Raw genomic sequence first — 27887 nt, 5'->3', positions numbered from 1 at the left:
TCGAGACCAGTCCTCGATATTTGACCAGCTGTGAAGCATTTATTCTATTCTACGAAACGAAACCTTTTGATACACGAAAAAGCCGAACGGAAAACCCTCCGGAAAACCACTTGCAACATTTTTCTAGTCGTTTTATTACCCAACACAGGCACAAAAGGTGAGTGCACGCAGAAGGGGTCATGCTGCAAGAACCCAGTTGTTTGTTTTGTGTGGCATGCTGCAACTGTGAGTGAGTGCTATGGGAATGGGTCTTCTTACCCACCCACCCCTTTTCCCATCCACGCCCCATCCGCCCACTCATTCGTTTGGCGTGCGGTGTGACGTAACTGTCAGAGTCTGAGTGTGCTATTACCATCGCAGATTGCTCATACGCCGCGTGTGCAAAAGAAAACAAACGCAGACGGAGCTTCATGGTGAATTTTGTTTGCCATTGCTCAAATCCGAGGGATAAACAAAGCTCAGGGGTCTGCAAACAGTGCGAAAAACATTCATAATTAATTGATCGATGGCAGCATTATCTAAATTTAGAACCCTTTCGACCATTGGGCGCCATCCGGTGCACAAATGTTCCCCTTCTTCCGAATTGATCTGCAGCGCACAGAGAAAAATTTGCAATGTAATAACGTATTCCATTTTATAACATGAAAATAAATTTAGCAAAACATATACGGAAACAGTATTACAGATGCCTCAAATATTTCAGATGAAGAGACTTCTATTAGTTGAAAATTGGTGGAATTTTAAAGAACTAAGAAATGACAATTTATGAAAAAATATTTTATTATTTTCCTTTTAATCGCGTTTTTTTCTGTGCACTGTGTCCCATCTCTGGCCGATTGCCCAAGAGTCTCGACTTCACGTGCCTTGGCGCTCAGCGTTCTGCGAATTTGGCATTCTGCATTTTGCATTCGCCAATCCATGCGCGCTTTGTTTATAAATAAACCTTGAATAATGCCGGCATATTTTCACTGCTGTCTTTTCGTTGCTGGTTCGCCTGTTCGACTGTTTTTTATCTGTGTGTCTCGGGTCTTAATTGAGCTCTGACTCTCTAGAACTTACTTTTTTCTGATGAGCACCTCGCTCGATTGAGTTTTTGCATTGCCTGGCGGCAACGTCATTTGTTGCGCTTTTCGAGGTCGCTGGGTGATTCAGATTCAGTGTCAGTCCAACAAGTGCATGTGGTGTGGAAATTGCCATTTATAGTGCAATTTATTCGTATACATTAGCGGCCACATTGCTTTGAAAATCACTTAACTATTTACTCATTCGATTTTCTCTTGATTTCAGCTAATACAAAATGTTTGCTTTGTGGTATTTAACTTTTGCTGTCGATGAAATACGGTAAGTGCAAGGGGGTTTTCTCTACAGTTTGGCAAGCACTGCAGTGCCACAGGGCGGATGAACGTTTTGTGTTGCCTACTTTTCGGCGGGGCCGTGTTAATGTAGAATAGTACTTTGTGGCGGCAATGAGATCCTTTTTGGGGTTAGGATTTCAAAAATTCGTTAATTCCGAAAAGGAATAAAACAGATTAAACTAGTTTCTCGGCATAAGTGCAGAGTATGTAATTGGTATGTATGGTATGTAATTTGGGCTTTGGGGTTTTGGTTAATAAATACGTTTCTGTACTTCAGGGAAATAAACTGCCCAGAAAGTAATATAAACCACAAATATAGCTTTTAATGGTTATAAAAATTTATAAAATGGCCTTTTACCAAGAAAAGCAACTTTCTTGCATTTCATAAATCTTGGCGATAACAATTGTCGCACTTTTGGAACGCAATCGTTGCAAACCCGATAATCTAATCGCTATCAGTTGGTGAATAAGTCCAATCTAACTCTCTGTTTCCGTGATCGTTACGGCTTGAAGGTGCTAATGCGACTGTGTGTATCATTTCCCTGCATTTGGCAACCGAGTTAGTCACCGAGCGGTGTCACATGATGAACTATCTCCCCGTTTTCCCATCTCCTACTCCCCCGATCTCGTCAAACAACCTACATAACAACCGGCTTTGGTGGCTCTAACTCTCATTCGTGATAAGTGCAATTCGCTGATCACACACACACACATTTAAACATTCTCTCATTTGCACATGTGCGAAACGAAATTCGCATTTTTTTGGCAAACAAAAAAAATAAAATAAGGCGTCCAGTTGTTATCTGCCGGCAATTAGCGTAATAACGAAAGTGATAATTGAAGTTTGGAGCGGTATTCGTTTTTTCCGTTCTCATCCACACAGCCGGCGTTTTGGCCTTTATTTTGCCTATTTGCCGATTTTGTGCCGGGTGGAGCTCGTTTGTGTTTGCTTATCTATTGGCCGAGTTGGCACGAGTTTTTCGCCAGCTATTGCCGATTTGGCCTACGTGACAAGAGAAATGACGACGCCTACTCAAAGAAATGGGGGAGTGGAGAAAGTAGTTTCGTAACTCAAGTGGGTAGATGGGTGGGAAATAGGAAATGGTGGTTACGGTTCTAAATTACTGCCATTTGGGGGCATTAAAGCACTGAAACATTTACGTCTGAGGAACACGCCCACCAATAGGCTAACGCCTTATGGCAAACTAGAATAAGTAACTGCCTCTATTTTGTTGTACTTTATAGGGAACTTTGTAAGAACTAAAATTCACTCTTTAATAAAAGCTAGAAAGTGAACAAGAAGGTTCTTTACATTAATACTTTTGAAATTTAGACCAAAATCAAAAGCCAGGGCTACGGTATATCCTCCCAGTGTGACTCTACGTACTAAAAGCCTGAACTTCATTTTAAATATATCAAATATAAATATAATAAAACAATCGCAATACTACATGTTGAAAAATCTCTATTTAAGCCAATGATGTATCTTTAAAATTATTTTTATAAACTATTAAAAATAGTATATTAGTATATTACAATGTTTAACAGAGCTGTCATAGTTTTGAATGCATTTGGGAGTGGTCACACTGCTTGTCACTTTGCATTGTCCCTTTTACTCTTGTCATTTGGCGAATTTGGACGCGTAGATCGCGAATGAACTTTATTTTTCGTCTAAATAGCCGTGTTTTCCAATTGTTATTTATTGCATTTCAACGGTGGGCGGTGCCTATAGATAAAGGTGGGTAATATATTCATGGAAAAACAGAGCTAAACGTTAATTTCCTTGTTTTCCGCTTCGCTGCGTTTATTCCGGAACATTCTGGAAAGTGCAGTGAATAAAGATGCTACAGTAGTCATTGCCTATATGCGCTTTAGGCTCATGTGATATGCAAAATGCGAACAAAAATACAATTCCATACTCTTATCATCGTATATTTGCCAATTTGTCAACCTTTTGTTATTTTATTTGTAGTGCACTTTAGTTTTTTTAATTTCGTAATTCGATATTTATTTATTCTCTTTTGTTTTGTTACTTCCCTTTTCATTTGTAGCAAACGTTTAGCTTGGTTATTTAGTTCTAACAAGCCCGCAGCGCCAGCGCTCGACAACAAGCCAGCGAATCCAGCTCCCGCCAAGGAATCCGCACCAGCACCTGCACCCGCTCCGGCTCCAGCTCCAAAGCCCGCTGCTGTACCTGCTCCGAAACCAGCGCCAGTGGTAGCCAAGCCCACTCCCGTTCCAGTTCCAGTTCCTGCCACTGTTCCCACTCCTCCGAAGGAAGAACCCGCTCCAAAGCCCAAACCGGAACCTGTGCCCGCACCCGTAGTTGCACCGCCAAAACCAACTCCTGCACCAGCCAAGCCGAGCAGTCCGCCAAAACAAGCCGACAAGATGCCTATTCCACTGCCAAAATCCTTGACAGAGGCCAATACCAATGGCCAAAATGGCAATGCAGCCAACGGCGGCAATGTGGATGAGCGGGTCTTCGGTGGCCAGCAGGCCGAGAAGGTGCTGCCAGCGGCCAAGGAGGCCAGCAATGACTTCATCAAGGGCGAAACCAATGCCTTCATCCAGTCGATTAAGGAGGCTCAACAGTTGGGCGAGCGGTAAGCATTAAATCCTTCCGTTTTATGTAGTAAGCTTTATTTATATCTTTACTTTTACATAGTTTTTACCCCATACAAGCTTTTTCTAAACGAGAGTTCGAATTAGGGATTCATTTAGCTGGTATCTCCCTTTTTCGGGCACTTCGCTGCAACATTCTTCATTTAGTTCCGAAAATTATGTATTATTTTTAAATTTCATTTTTCCTCATCTCCCATGGCGAGAAGTGAGTTCAATGCACTCTGGTGACTTCTCGGCGAAAATAGTTGCCATGCGGCAGAAAGTCAACCGCTTGGCGACACCAGTGCTGCAGCATCAGCAAATTCGTTGGATCACCATCACCATGATGATGATGACGATGACGGTGGTGGTGCAGAGATGGGTGGAGACCACAATTTGCTGTTATTTTTGTCTCATGTTCGCTGCTTGGGCGGACAGCTCGGCTCACATGGCGTCGGGTCTTTGGGATCTTGTGCTGGTGCTGCATGTGCAGTCTACGATTTATTTATGAACCCGAACTTTGCCATGTGCTTGTTCTCCACTTCCTCTAATTGTGCACAATTGATTTCCCATTAATATTAATCGGCGGCAAACCTTGGCGCACGCAAGCCCTGACCACTTTTGTCCTTGCCCAGGTGTTCAAGGATCTCTGCCCGAACAGCAAAAGGCAGGTTCATTGGTTTTTGGCAGCCTGCCCAAGTGAAATGGAAATGGAATTGGAATTAGTGATGATGTGCCGGTGTCGGGCCATTATGAGACCTGTCGCGTCGCTGTTGTCAGGTCACATGATCTCCCCCATGCAAAGTTTATTTATATTTGGAAACGCAGCCGAATGTGGCTGCTGTGCCGCCACAATGTATACATATTTCCTTGCGATTCATTGTTCATGTGCAGCAAATTAGCCCGACAGCGGCAATATTTGCCTCCTGCAGCGAAGGGATCCCATTTTAGTCGGGCGTCATGCCTCATATCTGATCCGCCATCGCGGCCTCCTTCATAATGCCAACTCGTTCTGATGGACAGAGGTCTTCATTTAGGTGTCTCGTTTGATGTACCCCTTTATCCCCATACACATATATATTATATATGCCTATTATACATATGTACGGATATATATTTTAAGCACTTGGCTCGCGTCTGAGCAAAAAATTGCTTTTGGCAAGCGTCGCTTTTGATGTTGTGCCAAAATATTGTTTGAAAAGTTGACACCGCTAGCAGAGCTTTCAGCATATATGCGTTTTTATTCTATATCTATGTACATATGATCTGTTGCAATCCACGGATAATTAGCTACTGCTAGCAGCTAGCTCCTCCTCTAATTTCGAATTCAAGCAGTAATTTCACAGCTAATTGCCCGGCTAGCGGGCAACGGGCATTAGGTTGGACTCGTGCTTGGCTGGCCGCAAATTGAACTAATTAATAACACATATTTCAAATGGTTTACTCATTTTCGGCTTTCGTTTTTGCAGCCGTCGAAAACATATTAGCGCTCCATTCTCGATCGCTGGCCACCAAATGGGCCGCAATCAGTCAATGACTAAAAGTTCCTATAAACATTGACCACCATTCAAACATACGTTCGCGAATGTTATGCAAGATTTTCCGATTCGTCAGATACAAATCGTTCGGATACAAATCGTAAGCCACCGCATCTGGAAAGTCAGGCGGGACTTAGCTCATCGTAGACCCCTCACATGTAACCCCCTGGATCAATACTAATCTCTCGAAAAGAATCGTTAACAGAAGCGGGTATTGTTTTAGATCAAAGACCTTATAAAAGTATTTATAACACCTTTGGCACAGCATACATTATCGATTTTGAATTGCATTATGAGTCACATGGTCAGAAATATTTACCCATTACGTTACACTTTCTCACGTAAGGGTATGGTATATTATTATACTAACTCATAGTAACTTCTACACTTCTACATTTGATGGACATATCTATAAATGTGACCCGCTCTGTGCGTTCCACACCCCACCATGCTAAGTGCTTTCTCAACTGTGTGTCAACAGTAACGAAATCGCCAGTGGCTGCCATTGTATCTACGTATCCGCGAGCTTGTTTCGCAAGCTTTTCAAGGTCAGCCCTTTTCGCTTTTCCCCCACTTGTCAGTGGGGTTTTAGGTCCATTGTTCTATGCGAATATGCGAAATCCTACACGGCACCAGCCCCCAAAGGCTGCCAGCTGGCTGATTCGCTGTTTGGTTGGCTCGCTGTTGGTTATAGGAGTCGTGTTGTTGGTAAAGAAAAGTTGCTGGGCGCATTTACGTAATCTCAGCGCCACTCGACAGCAGCAATTGAAAATGAAAACGAAAACGAAAGCAGGCGGGCCTGAAGTGACAGCAGCTAGCTAACAGAAGCAAAGTAAAAGCTGAAAATGCGCAAATTTTCCAAGGGAATGAGAAGGCGACGACATTTCTGGATTATATAAGCCTGCTGCTGTCGCTGTCGCATGGCATCCGATAAATATGTATCAAAAATTAATCTGCACATATTTTTGAAACGTATATATAGTTTGATTGTAGGAACGACGGTTTAATATGTATTTTTAATGGCAACGCATGGAAAATTCGTGTGCCGATGAAGAGCAAAAGTTCGTTTTTTCTGAAAAACAACACACGTAGATAGATGGGTTAGGTATCGTATATATCGTGCGATGTTTGCTGCGCGTTGCATAAATTTCGTTGGCAACTTTTCAAATATTTTTCCTCAGTTTTCATTTAGTAACAAATGAATATGTTCGCTTCGATGAGACAACATATGTACCTTGGGCATATGTAGAGGTTACCCACAAGATTCTCATGTTTTGTGCGAGAATTCAAAATCAAGTTCAAGACTTTTGTTAAGGATTGTGTAAACGATTATATTCGTTTTGTTTATTTGCTTGAAGTATGGAAGGGTAAACCTGCGGGCATTCGTGTAAATTAGGTATTTGTTTAATAGATATTTTAGTTGGTAAATCTATCTCTAGCATTTACCTCATCTCCCACATTTTTGTATAAATCTTACATTTAGCGGCACAAAATTTTCACATTTTATACTGCGGTATTAGTGCCAAAATTTATGACGGCTACGTTTGTTTGTTTTCTATCTGGCCAAAAGCAACAGATTTTTTATATAGCTGTATATATTGCTTTATTTGCATCAGTCAATTTTCTAGAATTAGGAGGTTATACTTTGATAATAAAACAATATGATTCAATTTTCATTCTCTGATGCTGAGTTATACCACTTTTTCTGGTTGTATTTAAGCATATTCATGCTTATTTTATTAGATTTTGAAAGCAATATGTTTGCAAAAAAATTGGAATCGAATGAGTAAATATTCCAAGCTATGCAAATTCTGTTGTATTTTGTCATCTGCTTGGACAATTGCCTTCTCTGCTAGTTCGTCTTGGTTGTTTATTCATCACTTTAAGCTCGGATCTTGTGAGTCGAGCTCCATTCCGAGTATTTGGGTTCTCATGGAGGGAGCGACTAGAGCGACTCGTTTACTGCTGCAATTGTGCCACTTGCCTTGATTACTTTCAACGCCCAACATCATGCCACACCATATCGTATCATTCCGTTCGCTATCGGCGAAGTCTAGTCATAATTAAGCGATGAGACCGCTCCTTGGCGTGCGGTTGTGTGAGTGTGTGTGGCACACACCCATCGAGTGCAGCACAAACACGCGCACACACACTTCATAATTTTGATTTGCGGCTGCAAGAAGTCGGTGCTCCTCTCTCAGCCCTCTCGCTCCCACCATCGCATGGAGCAATGCAGTTTTCTAGCTGTTTGCGAATCGAACACTTTCCTTTTCTTTCTCTGGCGGCAGGCAAGCTTTCCCTCCTTGTGGGTGTGTGTGTGTGGCTGTATGTGTGTGTGCGAGAGAGCTTTACTTTGCTGCTTTCTAGTCGTACGTCACGTCCTACGTCAATCGTCGGCGTTTACCAACACAAAGACACACTTCCTGTGGGTGCACAGAGAAAAATGTTTACATCTTAATTAATTCTTAATTTTTGATAAGATAGTTAAAATTTTTTTAGTTTAGTTAAGAAACTGCTGTATCTACGCTCTTACAAACTTACATATTGAGTTAGTAAATTTTTCTCTATTTAGTTAGCCATCTAATGGGCGTTGGGTCATAAATATCATTTTGATTTAGTATCGCGCTTTATTCCCAGTGCACGCCACTGTGCCGGCAGAGGAGCCAGGAGGCAGGCTTCCTCCGCACACACACAGACAAACAGGGGCCGCAGCTTTTGCGCTCTCCGACTGTAGTATCTGTGTGCGAGCGCTCATGTAGTTTATGTTCATGTAGTTGTAGCCCCTTCCTTGAGCTCTGCCGCAGTCGCAGTCGCTGGCGCTGCCGGCGTTGGCGCTGCTGAAGCACCGACTGCAGTCAGTTGGGCTAAAGAACAGAATATTCCGATCATTGTATCGTTGGACGTTGAATTCTACGGTTGCAAAGGTGAGCCGTCCTCCAAAGATAATATTTGCAAATCAAGTGAAAATTTCACACGTTCAAGTATCTCACAGATACAGTGTCGATATCTTAGATTTTAATCTTTAATTTAACAGTTTTGTGGCATCCAAAAGTCAAAGGAGGCAATTATTACGAAGTGAATTCTGCTTAAAGCTAATTTCTAATTATATAAAGTGAACCAGTATTAGAATTGAATTTTCACGGGTTTTGTGGCAAATGATAATGAAATTTCACCATTTCGGCTTTTTAAACAGTGAACGGCTCTTAAACTGCAATAACATTTTAAGAGTTTGTAAACATTTTTGCGGTAATTAGCCCATAAATACAGTGAATTGCTTTTAGATTTGTTTATTTAGTGGTCATTAAAAGCGGTGTCCAGATTTTCAATAAAATTTCAGTTGTTCGGGCTTCTGCATTATATGACAACCAATTTGTGAAATTCTTATACAACTTCTACCCTTTAATAAGCGGCAAGAAAATTTATGGTTGTAGAAATTAAAAAAAAGGGGATAAAATACAATTTTAAAGTTGTTTGTGATTGTTGTTTTCTTATTTCTTAAATTATCCTAATTTGTGCCTTAATTCAATTAGAAATACAAATATTTAAAATCAGATTCATAGTTCTTAAGCCAAATGCTCAATGAATATAACAAGTAATTTATTAATTTTCTGTGCCGTGCGCTTGTTGCTGAGCTTGTGTTAAAATTTTCACATCCCCAGTTGAGTCATGCGATGCATTTTTGCAAACCGAAACCGGTTACCGGCGAAAAGAAATTTATACGGGCGGCTGTAAGCTGTAAGCTATAAGCTATAAAGCTTCAAGTTTATAGTTATGCAGTTTCAGATTTTAGCCAGCCAGACTGCAGAAACTTGTTTGGGCCTCTGCTGTCACGGTCTGGCAACCGCTGACGATCCGTCCGTCCGTCAGTCTGATGCATTATTTTGTATATCATTTAGTTGTGCAATTTTTTGCGGCCAAATGCCAATGAACGGACGACTGTACCGCTTGCCAAGTGCAATGGATGGAGGGAGGGTAGGGTAGTGTAGTGGTATTCTGGGGGCTCGATGTTTGCGGGGGTGCAGTTTAAGGTCGGTCGTTTGTTGGCTCGTAGAAAGTGTTGTGAGTAGCGTGTTTCAGTATCGATTTCGATAAGATATTGGCCCGTGTTAATACCATTCAAACTAGCTGAATTGAATGATAGATAAGAGGCGACAAAGCGAGCATTCAGTTAGCACTTGTGTGGCTTCCTTGGTTCTTTGGTTCTTTATTTTCTGTTTTATTTTTTTTTTTTCCACTCCTTGAACTTGCCTCTCTCACCCAACGACGGCTATAAATAAGAAAAAGTTCTTACTCGGCAGTAAAGCATTGGTTTTCACGGCCAATGCCAGGCAGTTGCATAATCACAGATATGTAGGTGTGTTTTATCTAATAATTCAATCAATTTAACCAGTAATGCTGGGCCAGCAGAAATCAGGGCAACGCCAATCGACAAAAAAAACGACAATTATATAAGGCCCAGTTTGAGAGGCACTGGGCACGTCCGATCGAATTTACCCGGCCAAATTTAGTTCGGGTTGATATAATGCCGGCTGCTATAAATACAACCCCGCCAAAGCAAATAAGCAAAACAATAGCACCGGGCACACATCGGGGGATACAGATGGATAGGGTAGCCATGTATAGGTAGGTATAGGTAGTAACCTAAACACACGAAAATTCCAAAGGAATTTTATATAGGTGAGCAGCTGACAAGTTTACGCGGCTGCTTGTATATGAAATTGGGCTTTTGTATATCATATGGTTTGTTATATTCAGCAAACAAATCGCGCAAATTTGTTGTACAAATTGTATGCCCCTCATAGTCCTCAGTTGTTTTTTTTCTTCTTTTCCACTGGCACGTTGCTGTTAATTATTCAATTGAGATCCATTAAAGCGCTCGACTTGAATAGGAACGGAAAAGGCAGAGTCGGAAAAAAGCGAGCGAGGAGAAGCCAGCCGTCCGATTAACTTGTCACAAAACAAAAATGAAAAAAGCTGGGAAAACCGCATTTCCCGTAGTCTAGATAGTTAACTGGGTAACGCTTCTATTTTCCCTGGCCAAACAAAAGGCTGCATGTTGCATAATCAAAGCTGGGTTGGGTTGGGTTCTCTGGCTAGACAGGAAATGGAATCGCACACATAAATCAAACGAGAGGCGGGAATGGCAACCCACAGTGGCAGCCAATCAATTTCGAACAACACCAAGCCGATTTGCTTCGCAAATCATTTAGCCAGTAAATAAACAAATATTTGGAAACGCTTAAGTTTCAGAAAAAAAACGTAAACAAATCGAATGGTTCAGGTTCTTTCGGGGAACGAATAGGCTACTCAATATTTCTGAACACACTGTTACAGAATGAATAAAAGCTTTCTGGCCCTCTTCAAAAAGTTGTCAAGGACTTCTGGGTGGTAAAGCTTTTGAAATTGTCCTTAACTGTGGAGCAGTTTTCTAGTGTATCATTTAACATTTTACATGTAAAAAGTAATATACATTTTACATACACGTGATGTAGAATTTACTAGAGGGCGCCAAAAACTATAGTAGAATAAAAGTATCAACTTAAAAATCCAGTTAGGGAAAGTAAAACACTTTTCTCGTTTAAAATAAAATAAGGCAAATAAAGTTCGCGAATGCTGCTATTATTTTTGTACCCTTTTTGTACCCAGATCTTTCGGAATCTCGGGAATATATGCATCCTACTTATAACCCTTTGCATTCCCTGTGTCTTAATAAAGCCACTTCTGATTTTCGCTGATTGTCTTCCCAGACAGCGAAAAATTTAAATCAACGACATCCGGCTAGTGACTGCAGCACATATTTTTCGCCACTTGCTGCTGCTGTACAAAAGATATATATTTTCTTCATCTTCAGCAGTTTTTCATATATTTATTTGCTTATATTTCTCAGCATGCTGTCTAATTGAGTGTAAACTGCTTTGACGTTTTGCCAAAAGAATTTTAATTAAATTAGGACCGCCAGAGAAGAAACTATATGAGTAAAGAGGAGATTCTCACCATAAAATGCGGGTGACCATCAGCAGCAGCCCTATTACTAATAATACTTCTCTATCTCCAACTCACCCCTAATAACCCGGACCCCTATGAGGCCAGATATTTATTAATAAGAGCTTCATGTCGAATTCATGTCACAGCCAGCATTGTTATTGGCAGAATACTGCTGGCGAATACTGCTGGCTGGAATTATTGTTTTTTGGAGAGGGTTTCCTTCCCTGTCCATGTCCATGCCCAGATTCAATTAGTGTCGAAATGAGTGTCGCAATGAGTGTGTGAATGAATGCATGTTGGCTACACTCATTTGGTTTGGTAAGTTATCAGCTATGCTTGTGATTGGGCCCAAACTTTCCATTCCCCTTATCAAATCCCGATGACCAGTTTCGGAGTGACTGCCCGCCGTTCCCAATTTCCCGTTGCAGTCGCTCACGTCGGCCAATTTCCCGAAATACATTGGCGAATTATTTTCGTACACTTGCCAATTTCTTTGTGCATTCGACTGGCCAAAATCGCAATTAACGAAGGCAACTATTGCAGCGATTTCTCGGGTGAATGACCAGACTGTTGGCCATAAACTTACCCACTGCACTGGTCGTTCAGTAGTGCTTAAGTGTTGCCTTTGCCAATTTCCCCACATTCATTTCATTGCGATTTTTATACTGCAAGCCAGTTTTATGATGGCCAAACAGCCCCTTCTGGCCAAAATAACTGAGTGTTTAGCCTAAGCACGGGGACTAGGCTATCTTATCTTCATCTCTATTTTGACTGATCATCGCTGACAAGGGAGACGTTTTACGATTTGAAGTTTAAAGCTTATCAACTGCGCTGACTGACTTATCTGGCCAACTCTCCTGGCCAATATATGCAATATTCACTTCTCTCCACGCTCTCACCAGCTCTCTTGCTCCAGCTCCAGCTCCAGTTGTTGCGGCAGGTGAACTGCTGTATGCCTACTGGCAAACGCTGATTTTCACCAGCCATTCGCCATTCGCGAATTGTTGCTAAGCCTTGACGGTTGCAAAAAATCCGTGCGTGATATTGTTATAAAACGAAGGCTCTAAGTAGCCCAAATCGAATTAAGCCGACTTGTTGGTGGCGCGTGTGTGATTAGAGCCACCCCAAAAGTGCTAGAGCTGCTCTGCTGATCATCCTGCCTCGGGGTCATCCTGTCTGGAATCCTACCCCCTAGCATCCGTTGCGCTCATCAAGGGTTACATAATGAAATCAGTTTTTTTTTGTCCAATTGTGCGTCAGCTTAATTTGATTTGCCGGTCTCGCTTTTAAGTGCCTTTGAACTGCGGAGGGGGGTTTTTCCTCCTGCCCTGCATTGCATAGTCGTATTTGGTGTTGTGCTCCAGTTTCAGCTTGTCTATCGGGGCGGCACTTGAGTTAATTGATTAGTTTCAACGCCTTCCAGACAGGCCAATAAGTCATTACTATTATCTGGCATGATTCGGAGCCACTTAAAAGCTAGAAGTTGCCAACCAACGCCCCCTTTGAATACTTTGGGTACATTGCAATTCGCAAAGCTCACTATCTTTATGAGGCATTAACAAGCCCCAGATTACTCATGTGGAGTGCCAATACGCGGTACCAAATGAAACGGCTCATATGACTCCGCAAACGGTGTAGAAATTTCCACAGCAAATCAATAAACACTTGCCACCGGAGTACCAGTTAAAATCGCCAATTGTTTTCAATTCGCAATCAATATTTACAGAGCCAAAGCCAAATGGCAATGGGAAATGGGAAATGGCCGGAAAAGTAAGTGATCGACTGCGATTACTCACTCCGACTACTGCCCTCCACTGAGTAATTGAAGCTGCAAAAAAAAAGAATTAGCCAAAACAAAACAAAAGACGGCAAAATATGGGGGGGATAGTATTAAATGAAACTTTTATTTCACAACCTAATGTGCATTGGACATGCAATGAGTTGTTCGAGTCTGACGTGCAATTGGAACCAGTTCCCTGCACTCAAGTTCGATTCAACCCGCAATGGGTTAATTCACAAGCCTCAAGTGCCCGTGTCCTTGTCCTGGGAATCCTGCAAGCTGGCTTTGATTTCCATTTGCCGAGTAATTGATTTTTTGTACACACTCAAGAAGTCCTTTCAAGGGGAGTGAGTGGCGGTAGTGTACGTGCACCCGATTCCTGTCATTACCAGAGCACATTTCACACTCTAGCCCGACACTTGAGTTTGACTTGACCGCCCTGACTGGAGGCGCAACCATTCCCAGCTGCCAGTCGCGTGCTATAAACTTTATTGATTCGGGGAGAGTGGAAAGCGGGTAAGGAGGTGGCATAGACCAGGGCATTGGGTGGTGGTTGGTGGTGGGTGGTGGGTCCAGCGCATCGTGTAAATATATCCTTCCGCATTATGTTGCCGCTCATCCGGCAACAGTTTGAGCCGGCGCCTGCGGGTAGGCAATCCTACAATCCCACTGCTGCTTCAACCCTCCCTCCGTGCGAGACCACCACCCTCCCCGGAACATTCGGCAAATATACTAGTACTATACTACTTCGATTGAGAGCACTGCTTCGATGAGAACTCCGGCTAAAACTCTCCCAGCGGAGAGCGCTGAATGCGGCTTGATGCAGGCGATAAAGTGCGGGCCCGTGGGTGCGACTCCTCTCAGTCAGTTCCTTTCGATTTGCCGATTGGGTTTGTTCCCGTTCGTCCTTTGCCGATAGTCCCGTCCAACGCGCTCGCGAGTCAAAGGCGCGCGCTAAAATATTCTGCAGACCAAACCAGAGCAGACCCAGACCCAGAGCAGAGCAGAGCAGCTCCAGCAGTAGTCAGCCAGCCGAGCAGCAGTCAGCAAGTCCTTTGCTCCCCCAAAATAGCATCGCGTAGTGTTTGTTTAGTGTAGTATACATTTGGGCGCGGCAGCAGCGAAAAGCACAGTCGCCGCCGGAGTCTCTCGATAAGGATATAAAATATACAACATTGTTGCGTCCGATATTTTGATACCAACGAAGAAGACCACCAATCAAACAGAGAGATATATACGCTAAAAGAAAGAGAATCAATCAATCACCAATCACCGAAAATCAAAAGCAATAGCGTTAAGCCAAGCGTGTGTCTGTGTCTGAGTCTGAGAACAAGAGTGTGTGTATGTGTTCTACTATAGGGATCCCCGAACGAGATCCTTGAAGAGCTATAGCTGCATTGTGATTTCATTTTACCTGCAAACGCAACCAAACAAACGAAAATTGGTTTGTTTTATATACAAAACACCGATTTTGTGACCAAGCAAACGCCAAATTTTTAAACGTTTTTTGAAAACTTTACATCAAAACCCTATTAAAAACCGCACGCAAAATGGGTCTCTGCGCCTCCAAGGACAAAAAGGAGAAGGTGATCGAGGGCGAGGTGGCCAATGGCGAACCCAATGGCACCGCCACGGCAGCTGGCGCTGGAGGAGATGGAGATGGGTGTGTATCCCGGAGTTCCGGGCTCTTCTATTTTTTGTAGTGGGCCTACGACTCCTAGACAGGAGTTGTCTGTATATCCTGGTTGGGTGACCAAAGGGGGCTGACGTCATGTGTGTGTGTGTAAGTGCATGAGCCATGAGCTGCTCTGTCGGAAAAGCGCCCAAAAATAAAGTGCCATAAAAAAATTATTATTGCCCCGGTCCTTCGTTTTGTCCAGGACTTCGGCTGGGTAGCCATGTTGTTGTAGTGCGCATGTCCTTCAACGGCGAGAAGGCAGGGGGCGGTGGGTGTATAGTGTGCCGTCGATTTGCGTATTCAGCGGCAGCCGGCAAAATTTTATAGTCAGTCAGCCACCACCGAAAGCAGGACACAGCCGAGGAACAAAACCAGAGCCACCACCACTAAAAAAGGGGCGTTGTGGGATCAGGGGTGATGGGTGTTCGGTTCTGGGTACTGGGTACTGGGTACTACTGGGTGTAGTGAGCTGAAGGGGAAAGGGAGTGGGTGTGGGGTGGGTATACGTAGCAGTCGCGTGCCAGAGGCCCAAGTCGGGTATGAGCACATGGCCATAACCCGAAACTAATTGCGGGGCAAACAGGCAGGAATTGAGGAAAACAGAAACACAAGAAAACATGTTGCCGACTTTTGGGCGCCACAAAACGGAGATAGGCGAGTTCGAGTCTATAGCAATAAAATGTTGTACTGTCGCCCCAGCCACGCCCTTTTACTAATGGTCAACACCCCATTCTCCCCATCTCTCTACGTGTTTTTGCAGCAAACAAGACACCATGGTTGATGCCGCTGTTCTCGCTAAACTGGAGGAGGGTTACGCCAAGCTGGCTGCCTCCGACTCCAAGTCGCTGTTGAAGAAGTACCTGACCAAGGAGGTCTTCGACAACCTAAAGAACAAGGTCACGCCCACCTTCAAGTCGACCCTGCTGGATGTGATCCAGTCCGGCCTGGAGAACCACGACTCCGGCGTGGGCATCTACGCCCCCGATGCCGAGTCTTACACAGTGTTCGCCGACCTGTTCGACCCCATCATCGAGGACTACCATGGTGGCTTCAAGAAGACCGACAAGCACCCGGCCTCCACCTTCGGTGATGTGTCCACCTTCGGCAACGTTGACCCCACCAACGAGTACGTGATCTCCACTCGCGTGCGTTGCGGTCGCTCCATGCAGGGATACCCCTTCAACCCCTGCTTGACCGAGGCCCAGTACAAGGAGATGGAAGGCAAGGTCAGCAGCACCCTGTCCGGCTTGGAGGGTGAGCTGAAGGGCAAGTTCTACCCCCTGACTGGCATGGAGAAGGCCGTCCAGCAGCAGCTGATCGACGACCACTTCCTGTTCAAGGAGGGCGATCGTTTCCTGCAGGCCGCCAACGCCTGCCGCTTCTGGCCCAGCGGCCGTGGCATCTACCACAACGATGCCAAGACCTTCCTGGTCTGGTGCAACGAGGAGGACCATCTCCGCATCATCTCCATGCAGCAGGGCGGTGATCTGGGCCAGATCTACAAGCGTCTGGTGACCGCCGTCAACGAAATCGAGAAGCGTGTACCCTTCAGCCACGACGACCGTCTCGGTTTCCTGACCTTCTGCCCCACCAACCTGGGCACCACCATCCGTGCCTCCGTGCACATCAAGGTGCCCAAGCTGGCCTCCAACAAGGCCAAGCTGGAGGAGGTTGCCGCCAAGTACAACCTGCAGGTGCGCGGTACCCGCGGTGAGCACACCGAGGCTGAGGGTGGTGTCTACGACATCTCCAACAAGCGTCGCATGGGTCTGACCGAATTCGAGGCCGTCAAGGAGATGTACGATGGCATCACCGAGCTGATCAAGCTCGAGAAGAGCCTGTAAATTTCCCGCCAACCGCCGAGCATCGTCCCCCCGGCTGGAGGTGCATCCCCCGGAGCTAACATCTTTCCACGGGAGCCGCCAGTTCGGGGCACACGCAACAATCAAGAACAACAACAACAGCAACACTTAGAAATCTTCGGCTCGTCCGCCTTGTCGCTTTTGGGCGGATCGGACTGCAAAAATGTCTAGTTTGTAGCGATGGTGTGGAGCTGCTGTCCCAGTCCGGCGACCTTCGGCATTTTCGTATACTTTGAGGGTCGCGGGCGCAGGCAGGGATCCCACCTTGCAACACCACCAACAACCACAGCAGCAGCAGCAGCAACAACAACAACGGATAACTATTTGACAAAAAACATTTGCTTAATTACAACCAAACAATGTAAAACATTTTGACATCTGTGTCAAGCAAAAACAAAAAAAGGAACTTTAAATACTTTTATTTAAGTCTTAAGTTTATAAAAGAATTAAAATTATTAAAAAAAAATACAAAAAAAATTAAAACTCAACGAATGTTTGTATTCTATGGATATAGAAAGATGCCCCAATTATGATACTCTCTCTTTTTTCGTTGTTTATTTAAGAAGTAAAATTCTTAAATTTTTAAGATTCCGAGCTCAGACACAGCCTTTATTTATTGTACACTTCCAGCTGTAAGACTAAGATGACTTTGCCTTACACTCGGCTTCTATGAGCCCCTTGATGCCGTCGTGCATCTCCTTGATGATTTCGTATTCGGTGAGTCCCATCCTGCGCTGGTTGGATATATCGTGCACTCCGCCCTTGGCCTCTGAGTGCTCCCCCGAGGTTCCTCTGATTTGGAGGCGAAACTTGTCGGCCAATTTCTTCATCTCCTCGGGCTCGCACATCAGGTTGGGCAGCTTGATGTGCACCGAGGCGCGGATCGAAGTGCCCAGATTGGTGGGACAGAAGGTGAGATAGCCAAGCCGTTCATCCCTGTGGAACTGCAGCTGCTTGCCGAGTGCCTCCACGCCGGAAACCATGCGATCGTAGACCTTGCCCAGGTCGCCGCCCTTCTCCATTGAAATGATGCGTATGTGGTCTTCCTCGTTGCACCAGACCAGAAAGTTCTTGGCCTTGTTCAGGAAGATGCCCCTTCCGGCTGGCCAAAATCGAGAGGCTCCAGCGGCAGCGAGAAATCGATCACCCTCCTTAAACAGATAGTGATCGTCTATGAGCTGCGTCTGTAGGGACTTGTCCATTCCGGTCAGTGGCATGTAGGTGCCCTTGTGCTCCCCGGTGAGTGATGACACTGCCCCACAGATCTTACTTTCCAACTCCGCGTAGTCGTCCTGCGTCAAGCAGGGATTGAAGGGGAATCCTTTGACGGCTCTTCCGCATCGGACACGCGTCGATACGATAAAATGGCCATCGGGATCCAGGTTTTCAAAGTCTGCACCCTTGCCAAAAGAAGTCGCCGGCTGTTTGTCCGTCTTCTTGAAGCTCTTGTGGTATTCCTCGATGACGGGATCAAAGAGATCGGCAAATACCTTATATGCCTCCGGATCGGGGGCGTAGAGTCCAACGCCGGAGTCATGATTGCACATGCCCGAACTGATGCAGTGCAGCAGCGTGGAGTTGAACGAGGGCGTGGTCTTGGTCTTCAACTTCTCGAAGATCTCCTTGGTGAGATGCTTCTTCAGCAGCGACTTGGACTTGGACTCGGCCAGCTTCTTGTAGCCCTCCTCCATTTGCGCCAGCACCTCCTTGTCCACCTTCCCGCCACCTTTGCTGGCATTGCGACTGATTGCCAGCTGTGTGCAGCGGCCCAGCAACTGAAGTTCAAGACGGGGTTTTAAATGTAACAGCATTTTAAGTGCTCAATTTGGAATTTGGAGCCAGGGTGACCGTAAGCTAGAAAGCGACACTAAACCGAAAGGCTATAAGAAATCTACTAAAGCCATTCAGTACAAACAAAAGTCGGATGGTTGGGAACTCCGCTTAAATCGACACGGGAAGGGAAATTGCTTAGCACAGATTGCAATACATGGAAAACTACATTTTTCGTTTAATATACATCAAGTAGAAATGGTTGTTTTGAAAACTAAGGATTTGGTTTAGAGAACAAAAATCATATTTAACGATTTCAAACGAACCGTTTATTAATAACTACTTAATGGTTTCTCGATCTAAATAATGAATTTAGGGAACAGTTTTGTTTGATAGTGTATTCATGTAGCACGGCTTCGAACCATTGTACATGGCAAATGTAAAATATTGGGTGTAAAATATAGAAAATATTATATAGGGAAGGCAAATGTTAAAAAAGGATGCACAAACTATAAAAAGGATACAAGATAATCTACTGGATTTAAAAATTTACGTTGTTATGTTTACATTTATGCTCTAGAGCTAAATCTCCCCTATATAATTACAGTTATATTTTTAATATGAGTCAGAACCCATCACAACCCCTTCAAAATTAATCCTGCTTTATTAACTTTAACTGTTATTTCAAAAAAATGCGATAAACATTAAGAAAAAGGTGTGTTAACTATGATATGTTTCCACAACCCACCTCGACCTGTTCCCGTTCGCACAATTTAATTGAATATTTGCAAGCTGTTGGCTCGTAAAACAGAGAATGCGAACATTTTTATAGCTTAAAGCTTAAATACCAAATCAAATATATTATAATTAGCAATAAAGAACAACAAAAGCGGCAGCGGCAGCGGCAACAACAATACGCTAACATGTGGCGCAAATAAAATTCAAATCCGAACGGCAACACCTTCTCAATAAAGCATCGTTATCCTCATTATCATTATCAACAGCTTCGAGCGAGAACCGGATTTGGATTTGGGCATATTGGATATTGGACCAACCTACACATAAAAATTCATTAAGTATATTAAAACAAGCGCAAATTAGAAATGCAATGCCTGACGGTCTCCGATTTCCATTTTTATCTCATAATCTACGAATTTTGACGCTTTTTGCCACCGTTTTTTGTTTCAAAAAGTAGCCAGCAGCGAGTCAGCAAAAATACACCTAGCATTTAAAAAACACTTCTGAAGCGCAGACGCCGCCGACAACAAATTTTGATTTGATGTTGTTTTGGCCCCTTTTGTTTTTGGTGAAAACGTGCAAATCCCATAATTTAATTGTTTCAGCATTTCACATGTAAATTTATGCGCCAACAAATCCAATCGAAGACGAGGAGAAACACAAAGCGCTAATACAAAACTAAGCGCAAATTAGTCAAAAAAGCGGCTTCGTGTGGCTGGTGAATTATTTCGCGCTGATTTGGCTTACATTATGCATAATATATGCATGGGTTTCTATGAATGGAAGCCAAACCGACTCGCTGGCCCTTTGAACTATCCGCTATTGGGCCATCATGCTAGTGCCTACATAGATATTCTCTGTGGTCCCATCTCCTTCTGGGTGCACTTAAAAACTTAATTAAAAATATTAAACACGAAATGTTTGGCGCCACCGTTTAGGAAACGCTCAAAAGTGGACCGCACACATCCACGGAGCGCCGAGTTATCAGCTCAATTATGCAAGCTGAAAGGCAGCCGCCGGCCCACAGACAGATTTGTCGCATTTGACACGATAATGCACACAAGGAGTGACCACACCAAAGTCTCTCCATCGGTTTCTGTTTCGGTTTCAGTCTCGGTCTCGAACTCGGTTTCGGCTTCTTGGCCAGCTCCCACTTCGTTTTGGCCTGGCCAATGGCCATAAAAGGTGCGATAAAACGAAAATTTCACAAGACAGCAGCAGCAGTCAGTGCACTGAAAGAAAAGTGCTTGGATATTGGAATGGTCAGATGAAGGTTGCATTCTAACTTTGCAACTTTAACTTTAACTAAACAAAACATTTCTATTAACTTAGCTTATCTAATAAACTAATATCTTTCATTTTAATCGGTTTAAAGAATAAGTTAAGCCTAAAGTAAATAAATTGCCTTTTAAAATTTTGAAATCATTGTGTTATATTTTAGTAAATTTAACTAATACTGAAGAATTTGCGGATGTGCTGTAGTTAAGGTTCTTTTGTCCTCTTATTGGCCTCCTAGAACACAATGAATTTACCACATATTGCACATAATGATTCCTATCTGCTTGTTTAAAATAAAGTGTAAGATACTTCTTTTTCTCGCAGTGCACCCACCTCTGCGTCATCTCCGCGTCCCAGAGATGTGGATGGTATCGCAGGGGAGTTGGGAGTTGGGAGTCGGCAAAGACCAAACAGCCTGAAAGCCGTCAAATCGCTGCTCATAATGGACGCCTTATCTTTGGAGAATTGCTTTAACTACTACCGGAGTTGGATGTCTTTCAGATACGTGTGGATCGGATCGAGAACCGACTGGTCACCATAATGGAGAGCATTAATTTGTCTTAGGCCCGCCAAAGCGGTCGCAGAACTGCTTTTGGCCCAGGCACTGCGATATGGCCAAAACCTGTAAAAACGGAAACGCTGAAGGTTACTGTTGACCCCCAACCCCCCCGCAAATAGTTTTGCATTTTCTACGGATTCGATGTCTGATTTGTTTATTTCAACCAAAGACTCTTAAAACGAATTAACAAGGTATATGATTGCAGCTTGGTTCCTAAACGATCTTATATGTAGCATAGAGTAGCTTACAAAGTATATGCACACGTTTCTCACTAATCACAACAGATGATGACTCCAACTTAAGTAGGTTTTCGAAATATGTTATTATTCAGTAGGCCAAAATGGCTGAAATGCTGAAGCTATTTCTTTTCGTGGAGGTTGAAGGTTTCGGTGAGGTTGTGGGTGTGCTGGAGCCAACTGGCTGCGAGGGCACAGGACTAACAGGAGCGGCAGTTGGCACATATGTTGCTGGGTGCATTGGCAGCATCTGTGGAGGAACTCCACCGAAATAGGCAGCTGCAATGCTGGGCGGCAAGCCGGGAGCTCCACTGGGTCCATAGCTCAGAGGATGGCGGAGATAGACGGATGGCGACATAGAGCTGGTCACTGGATGAGTTGCTCCATAGTAAGCAGGGGAAACACTGCCCGTTGAGTCCTGCTCAAAGTCCTGGCGCTGGCGCTTCGCCTGCGGAGAATCGCAGCTGCTCACACTGGAGCCATCGTCCTCCGACTCCAGAGTGGAGTTTCCGCTGCTGTTCAGCTTCCTTTTGCAGCGGGATTGGCCCGACTCGCGGAAACCCTTTGCGAAAGGATTGTTGTCGATCTTCAATTTGGTGATGCGATCGTTCTGCAAGGAAAAGAGAAAATGTATAAATTAATATGGCCACATAAGTTATCCTACAAACTAAATGCATTTATGGTCATATCAAAACGATATGCAGCTTCAAATTAAGCCCATGATTCAAATCTACTTTCAATTATATGAAAAACGATCTCTATTGTTTCTGTCTGGTGGAAATTTGATCTACGAGGCGTCAGTAAGTAGCCGTCTGCTGTGTGGCACTTGAAAAGTTCCACTATGATCCTAGTTAGGATCCATCTCAAGTGGCTGGCGAGGCGACAAATTTGGAAATGCCTCAATTAGGCGACGACTCCCGCAGCGTCTTTGTCCTGTCAGACATGTCCTCAATGGATGGAAGAGAAGGATGTTGTCTTGAACCCACCTGATATGCCGTGACAGCTACGAACTCCGTCTCCGGGAAAACGAACGCCTGCTGCGGAGCCCAGGGCAGTTGGGTGAGCTCGCTGCTGCGGATGATGTGCAGGCGTGGCTGGTACTTATGCATGCTGGCCAAAACGATCTGGAAATGGTAATGAAAACTGTAAGTAACCCGTTCGAAGGATTCGATGAGCGCGTTGAAACTTACATGTCCGCTGCTGTCCAGGGTATTGTTGGTCAGTTTAACCTTGTTGAAGAGCAGTGCCTGCGATTGCCAATGGGCACCGGTGGCCGGACTGTCCGGATGCAGATACATGCGCTGCGGACTCTGCGGCTCGGCTCCACCGGCCGGAACCCACTGGGATCCGGAGAACTTGTAGCGGCAGTCGCCAATGGGCACCATCTCGAGGAGCACACAATAGCTGGCCTCCTCCTCCAGGCCACTGAGGGAAACGCGCATCGAGGGGAACATGCGTCTGCAAGGATGAAAAGAATAGGACTTGATTAAGTGGCCTGCCACGAACTGCATATAAATCAGGGAGGGAGCATCGCAAAAGAGGGCGTCGCCGGAGCATCTATTCTATTTTACTTCACTATCGCCTGTGATTTGTTGCCCCGGCTAACAAGTGTGTAATTATGGGCCAAAAGTAGAGGGCAGCGGGGAGTCTGCGTAGCGCATCGCATCGATTTAAAAGGTAACGCAAACAGATCTCGCCAGCCCAAAACAATATGCCACCGGCACATGATTAATTGTGCGGCAAATCGCTGGATCGTTGCTGCATGGAGATGCAGGGGAGCCGGGGGGATCAGCGGAGTGGAGGAGCTGGGGGAATCTGGCGCCAAGCAATTAGACAACATCTGGGAGTCGCCCTAACGGCTTCCAAGCGTCGAATGCATGTCTAATGAGCCGAGAAAGTGACTGCTATCGCGGATTAAACAGCACCGAAAACCATTCTTGTACTGGATTATTATTTTTTTCAACAAAATTCGAAAACATAAATATTTCTAATAATATTTTTAAAAAGCGTTAAGAAATGCGATTTTTCGGGAATTTTAGTTTTGATTTGCATGATACCTAGGCGCGTAGTTGCCCGATTTCTTGCCGTGTACGTTGCAACTTAAACTTCGAGTTCAGATGTCCAGATCATAATTATGTAAATTCGCCTCGGCTCCCGCTCGGTAGTCGCTGTTCGATGGTTTCCCTATCTGAGATACCTTTGGGTCTGGTCTGGTCTTCGCTTTGAAGAAGGGTCACCAGCAGGGCAGGGAATGGTATTGGTATGGTATTGTGGGCAAAGTGTGAAAAGCGCAGGTAGATCGGACCAAACCCGATTGTCAACGCCGAAACCGAGAGAAGAAAGATTTTTATGAGCGGTCCGGCGCCAGGGCGGCGTCTTCCTCTTGTCTTCTCCTCCGCCGGCTACGCTGCACTTGTTCATGTTGTCACTCCGACCCAGAGCGAGAGCAAGAGCGAGAGCTCCTGCTGCGTTTTGAATTATGGCCAGGCGCCACATTAGGCCCGGCAGATCGAAAGGTTCAGAGGGTATGGGAATGCGGGAAAGTTGGCCCTGGGACAGGAGCAAATATTTACATAGGCCGTGCGACGCACTTGACTTTTGGAACATTTTGGGCTATATTTGCATAGGATAATGGGTTCGCGGGAAAAAAGGAAATGAGGAAACTTACCGGCCGCTCTTTGTGATGATCATTTCGGTGCCGATTTTATGGAACTGTTGCCACAGATCGTTGTTCTCCAACTTGGCCTCCACGCCGGGCAGGCTGGGACGACTGGGCAGCATCATGTGCGGCTGCTGGTGGGGCATGTTGAAGGGTAACATCGAGGGAAAGGGATCTGGAAGAAGCGGTTTGGTTAGTTCATTAGCACGGGTTTGCATTGAACCTCTTTTGGGAGGTGGGTCGGCAGCTAGCATATTTCTAAGTTAGCTGGAATGTCGCTATTCACTTCATTTCGGATATGTTTGGCAGTTCAAGATTACAATGAAGATAATGCATTTATGATCAAAATTTTGAACTCTTTATAATGATTAGTTAAGTTGAAGTTGAAATGGTAGCACTCCCTTTAAGACCATGTTATATAGTTTGAAAATCACATCGCCATTTGCCGACGGCACTCGAACCACATCCATAGACCTCATGGAGAAACCCACCTGGAATCCGCTGCATGATCTGCTGGCGGTAGATCTCGTGGGCCAGCTGCTGCTGCATCCGCATATCCATTAGCTCTTGCATGGAAAGCATTTCGAATCACTTGCACACTTGGCGTCTAGCACTCGGTAAAATGTCTTAGAACTGTTCTGATATCAACTGATAGAGTTTGGAATGCTTCACTGTTCACTCGCCGCTCGTAACTGAGGATGAAGATGCGCTCTGAGGTTCTTTCACGCTCGACGTTTCGCAACGAACTGATCTCGAGTAGCTCCGCTCGAGTGCTAACTCGCCGTGGGTCGCAGCCAGTTTTTCCCGATCCCAAGCAGGTAGCTAGCTGGTAGCCCGGAAAACCGGTTCTCCGTGGTGGGCGCCTGTGATTGGCTGGCGGTGGACGCCTACGCTATGTGGACACTAGTGTTATCCCGCTCTGGCGAAGATCGGTGCACCGAGGGAGGGCGCCATTTTGTGCGCAGGAAGCGGAGGAGCGGGAAAAGCGAGCTGCGTGCAGCCGAGTGGCGAAGTTAACGCTTAGCCCTGTTGATTTTCATCAGCCGCAGTGTTTTTCTGCGCCACTGCCTCCGAGCCGTCCGATTCCCTGTCTCCCTCCCTCTCGATCACTGTCAGTTGGGAGACTTGTCTCTACATATGTACGTACGTGGATGTGGATGTGCATCTGGATGTGGATGTGGATGTGGATATAGCCGGGCTATGGCGTTGCTTGTAATTCAGAAGTGAGATTTTCCACAGCGCGCCTGTCTGCTGTCTTCAGCTGCCGTTGCCTTTTCTTCTCCTCTCGGTTTATTCTCTTTTCTTGTGTGTCTGTTTCGTTTTTTGTTGGTTTTTTTGTTTTTTGTTGTTTTTTTTTTGTTTTGGCGCTGTCGGAAAATGTCCATTGCCATTTCCATTGCAGCCGTCTTCCGTTTGGGCCCTGTCCCTCACTCCTCCGTTTGCCATGCCCCCGTGTAATTAGCTGGGTTCCCTATCTTCGACATTGTCTGGCATTTCTTGGGTACGAGTAGAGTATTTATGTACTTTTGTTGCAGACAGGTGAAACATAAATTTTGTTGGCTTTGTTAATTGCCCGTTTTGGAATTTCGATATGCCCTCGCTATTGATTTGCCCAAAGAAAAAAAAATTAAGAAATGGAAAACCGAACTGCATATGTATACTTTGTTTTTGGGTCTGGCTCGAGGGCCTATTGATTAGTGCTTGTCAGCATTGGAAATTGAGGGCTTAAGTGCCCGCGGGTGGAAGTAAATTGAAATGCGCATTCCAATATTCACAGGAAGTCTGATAATTGATACTTAGTGAGCCATTGATCATTTAAATCGCATTTGAATGAATAACACTTTTTCGTTGTGCTAATGAATGGCTCTAAAAACCTGAACAACATTTTTAGATTTAGTTGTTTAACTTTTTTATCAAAGCGAAATAAAAAGAACACGCATGGGTTTTTAATTATTGAAAGAAGAATAACTGTCTCATAAAATCACATTAATACAAAACACGATTTATAAAAAAAGTTTGTTTAAAATGGTTAAATATATTTCGAATATTTCCGATTAATTTTTTATGATCTGGTACATAATTTGGTTATTAGATCATAAAGGGATTTCTTGTATTGGGATAACTCTGTGTAGATTTATTTACAGTTCCACAAACTATAACATTAATAATTATACAGATATGATGTTAGTAAGTATATTAATCAGTATAGCACACCATAGAGTTTGAAAAGTACTCAATCGATTTCCTGTCAATACAAAATACTTTATAATTCGTTAAAATGCCATTGATCTTGAACTTGATTTTACTCGCATGATTTACTCCCATCAGACCTGAACTTGCAAATAAAATAAAAAAGTGCAATCCATCGACAGACATGCGTGCTTATCCCTCGACTTGTCGCCAGCAGATAATTTCAGGCTTGAGTTCGCCTTCAGTCGACTAGAAAGAAAGTCAATGTCGAAGAGCCTCTATTAAATTAGCATTTCGCCGTCGCCATGGCACACTCTTCCGATTCCCATATTCCATGTCCCATACTCCACTCCACTGCGACTCCGGATCCGGACGAGACGGCATATCTCCGGTGCGTGGCCAGCTGATGATGATGACGATGACTATTCGCAGCAGCGAACGGCGCCAGAGAATCGTAAAATATTTTTATACAAATAACGCAGCAGTTAGGACAAAAGATTTGATTTGAAAATGTAACGCTTCACGCCTGCAAAAAGACCGACAAAGGGATGTCATACAAAAGACGGTAGGATGCAAGCAGATCTCAGTTCAGATACACCAGAGACCTTCGGATAAATCAGGTGTAATTGCGTCATGCGGGTGCAGGAAAAACTAGATCGGCAGCAAACCTAATCGAGACAGAGACACATAAGTTGACGCGACACCGGCACAGCCCACAAAGTGACCACGCTCCGAGGATTCGAAAAGAATCCAAGGATTCCCAGGACAGGTCGTTTTGCGGTGTGTCTCGCCGCGCTGGGTGTGAAGTGTCCCGTGGGCGGCGGTGTCTTTAGTTGCCCAAGATGCACGTACCTGCACACAGTCGTCTGTCGCCAATTGAAGTAATAATTTTCTATTGTCCTTCGTCGCGCCTTCCTCCATAACGCAAAAGGACTTCAGAGCACTAAGCACTGAGCAAAGACGCGACAAGTGGCTGGCTGGGTACTCAGTTGAGTTCAAGTAGCCAAGTGGCGCCAGACGATCCAAGTCCCTCGTCCAGAGGACATCTTTGTGAGCCGAGTGCGCCGCTATCTGCCGCCTTGGATCTGCAGATGCTGAACGGTAGCGGTCAAGCTGCCAGCGGTTGACGACGACATATGTTTGTGCTGGATAAGATTGGGCCAGAGGAGATTAGCCCCGGGGGCGAAGGGATTTGGACTGGGTATACGCTATATGCTATACGGGTGGACGGAAGCTCTCGGGCAACCCACACAATCTCTATGGCAATGGCAATTAACATATAACCCGCCCATCAAATTGACCAGCCATATTCATATATTAAAAGACCATCAGCTTATAAATGCCCATAATCATTGAGACAGGTTACATTTCCCCCCCTCCACCCCAGTTCGACAGATCAATAAATCATGGACAACCCTAATTAACCAGTTCGTGGCCACGGAAAACCCGTGTGTCACCTGCCTGGATGCTCGAAAGATCTTTCGGTTGATCGTGAGCTGCCAAAAGTACACAAACTACAAGTTACACATAATTTACCACGGACAAAGGGCAAATGTCATAAAATAATATAAATGATATAAACGACACTGTCTGCGCCTAATAAGCCAGGGCGTGGCTTCGAGACCCATCCCAGTCCAGAATCCAGAATACAGAAT

General features: G+C 44.7%; 3 protein-coding genes across 4 annotated transcripts; 1 reads left to right on the top strand and 2 right to left on the bottom strand.

Annotated features, from left to right (window-relative positions):
- Positions 1-11: 11 nt before the first annotated feature.
- On the top strand, positions 12-17290 carry LOC122617174 (arginine kinase). Of its 2 annotated transcripts, XM_043792905.1 has the most exons (4): positions 12-157; positions 1288-1341; positions 3407-3961; positions 15701-17290. In XM_043792905.1, exons 2-4 carry the CDS (start codon positions 1298-1300, stop codon positions 16782-16784), a joined length of 1683 nt encoding a protein of 560 aa, XP_043648840.1. In that variant the 5' UTR covers positions 12-157; positions 1288-1297; the 3' UTR covers positions 16785-17290. The 2 variants fall into 2 exon arrangements, with proteins under 2 accessions (XP_043648840.1, XP_043648841.1); XM_043792906.1 differs by lacking the exons at positions 12-157; positions 1288-1341; positions 3407-3961 and adding an exon at positions 14798-14925.
- Positions 17291-17381: 91 nt separating this feature from the next.
- LOC122617175 (arginine kinase) lies at positions 17382-18683 on the bottom strand. Its single transcript, XM_043792907.1, has one exon. It carries the CDS (start codon positions 18611-18613, stop codon positions 17441-17443), a length of 1173 nt encoding a protein of 390 aa, XP_043648842.1. The 5' UTR covers positions 18614-18683; the 3' UTR covers positions 17382-17440.
- A 2590-nt stretch (positions 18684-21273) lies between these two features.
- LOC122617167 (T-box transcription factor TBX6) lies at positions 21274-25239 on the bottom strand. Its single transcript, XM_043792895.1, has 6 exons — positions 25190-25239; positions 24534-24934; positions 24052-24217; positions 22574-22841; positions 22370-22507; positions 21274-21993 (listed from the first exon to the last, which is right to left on the bottom strand). The coding sequence occupies exons 2-6, from the start codon at positions 24622-24624 to the stop codon at positions 21475-21477; spliced, it is 1182 nt and encodes a 393-aa protein (XP_043648830.1). The 5' UTR covers positions 24625-24934; positions 25190-25239; the 3' UTR covers positions 21274-21474.
- Positions 25240-27887: the final 2648 nt, after the last annotated feature.

The sequence above is a fragment of the Drosophila teissieri genome, chromosome 3L (assembly GCF_016746235.2).
Source record: "Drosophila teissieri strain GT53w chromosome 3L, Prin_Dtei_1.1, whole genome shotgun sequence".
NCBI classification, from domain to species: domain Eukaryota; kingdom Metazoa; phylum Arthropoda; class Insecta; order Diptera; family Drosophilidae; genus Drosophila; species Drosophila teissieri.
This window is presented reverse-complemented; position numbering and strand designations above follow the sequence as displayed.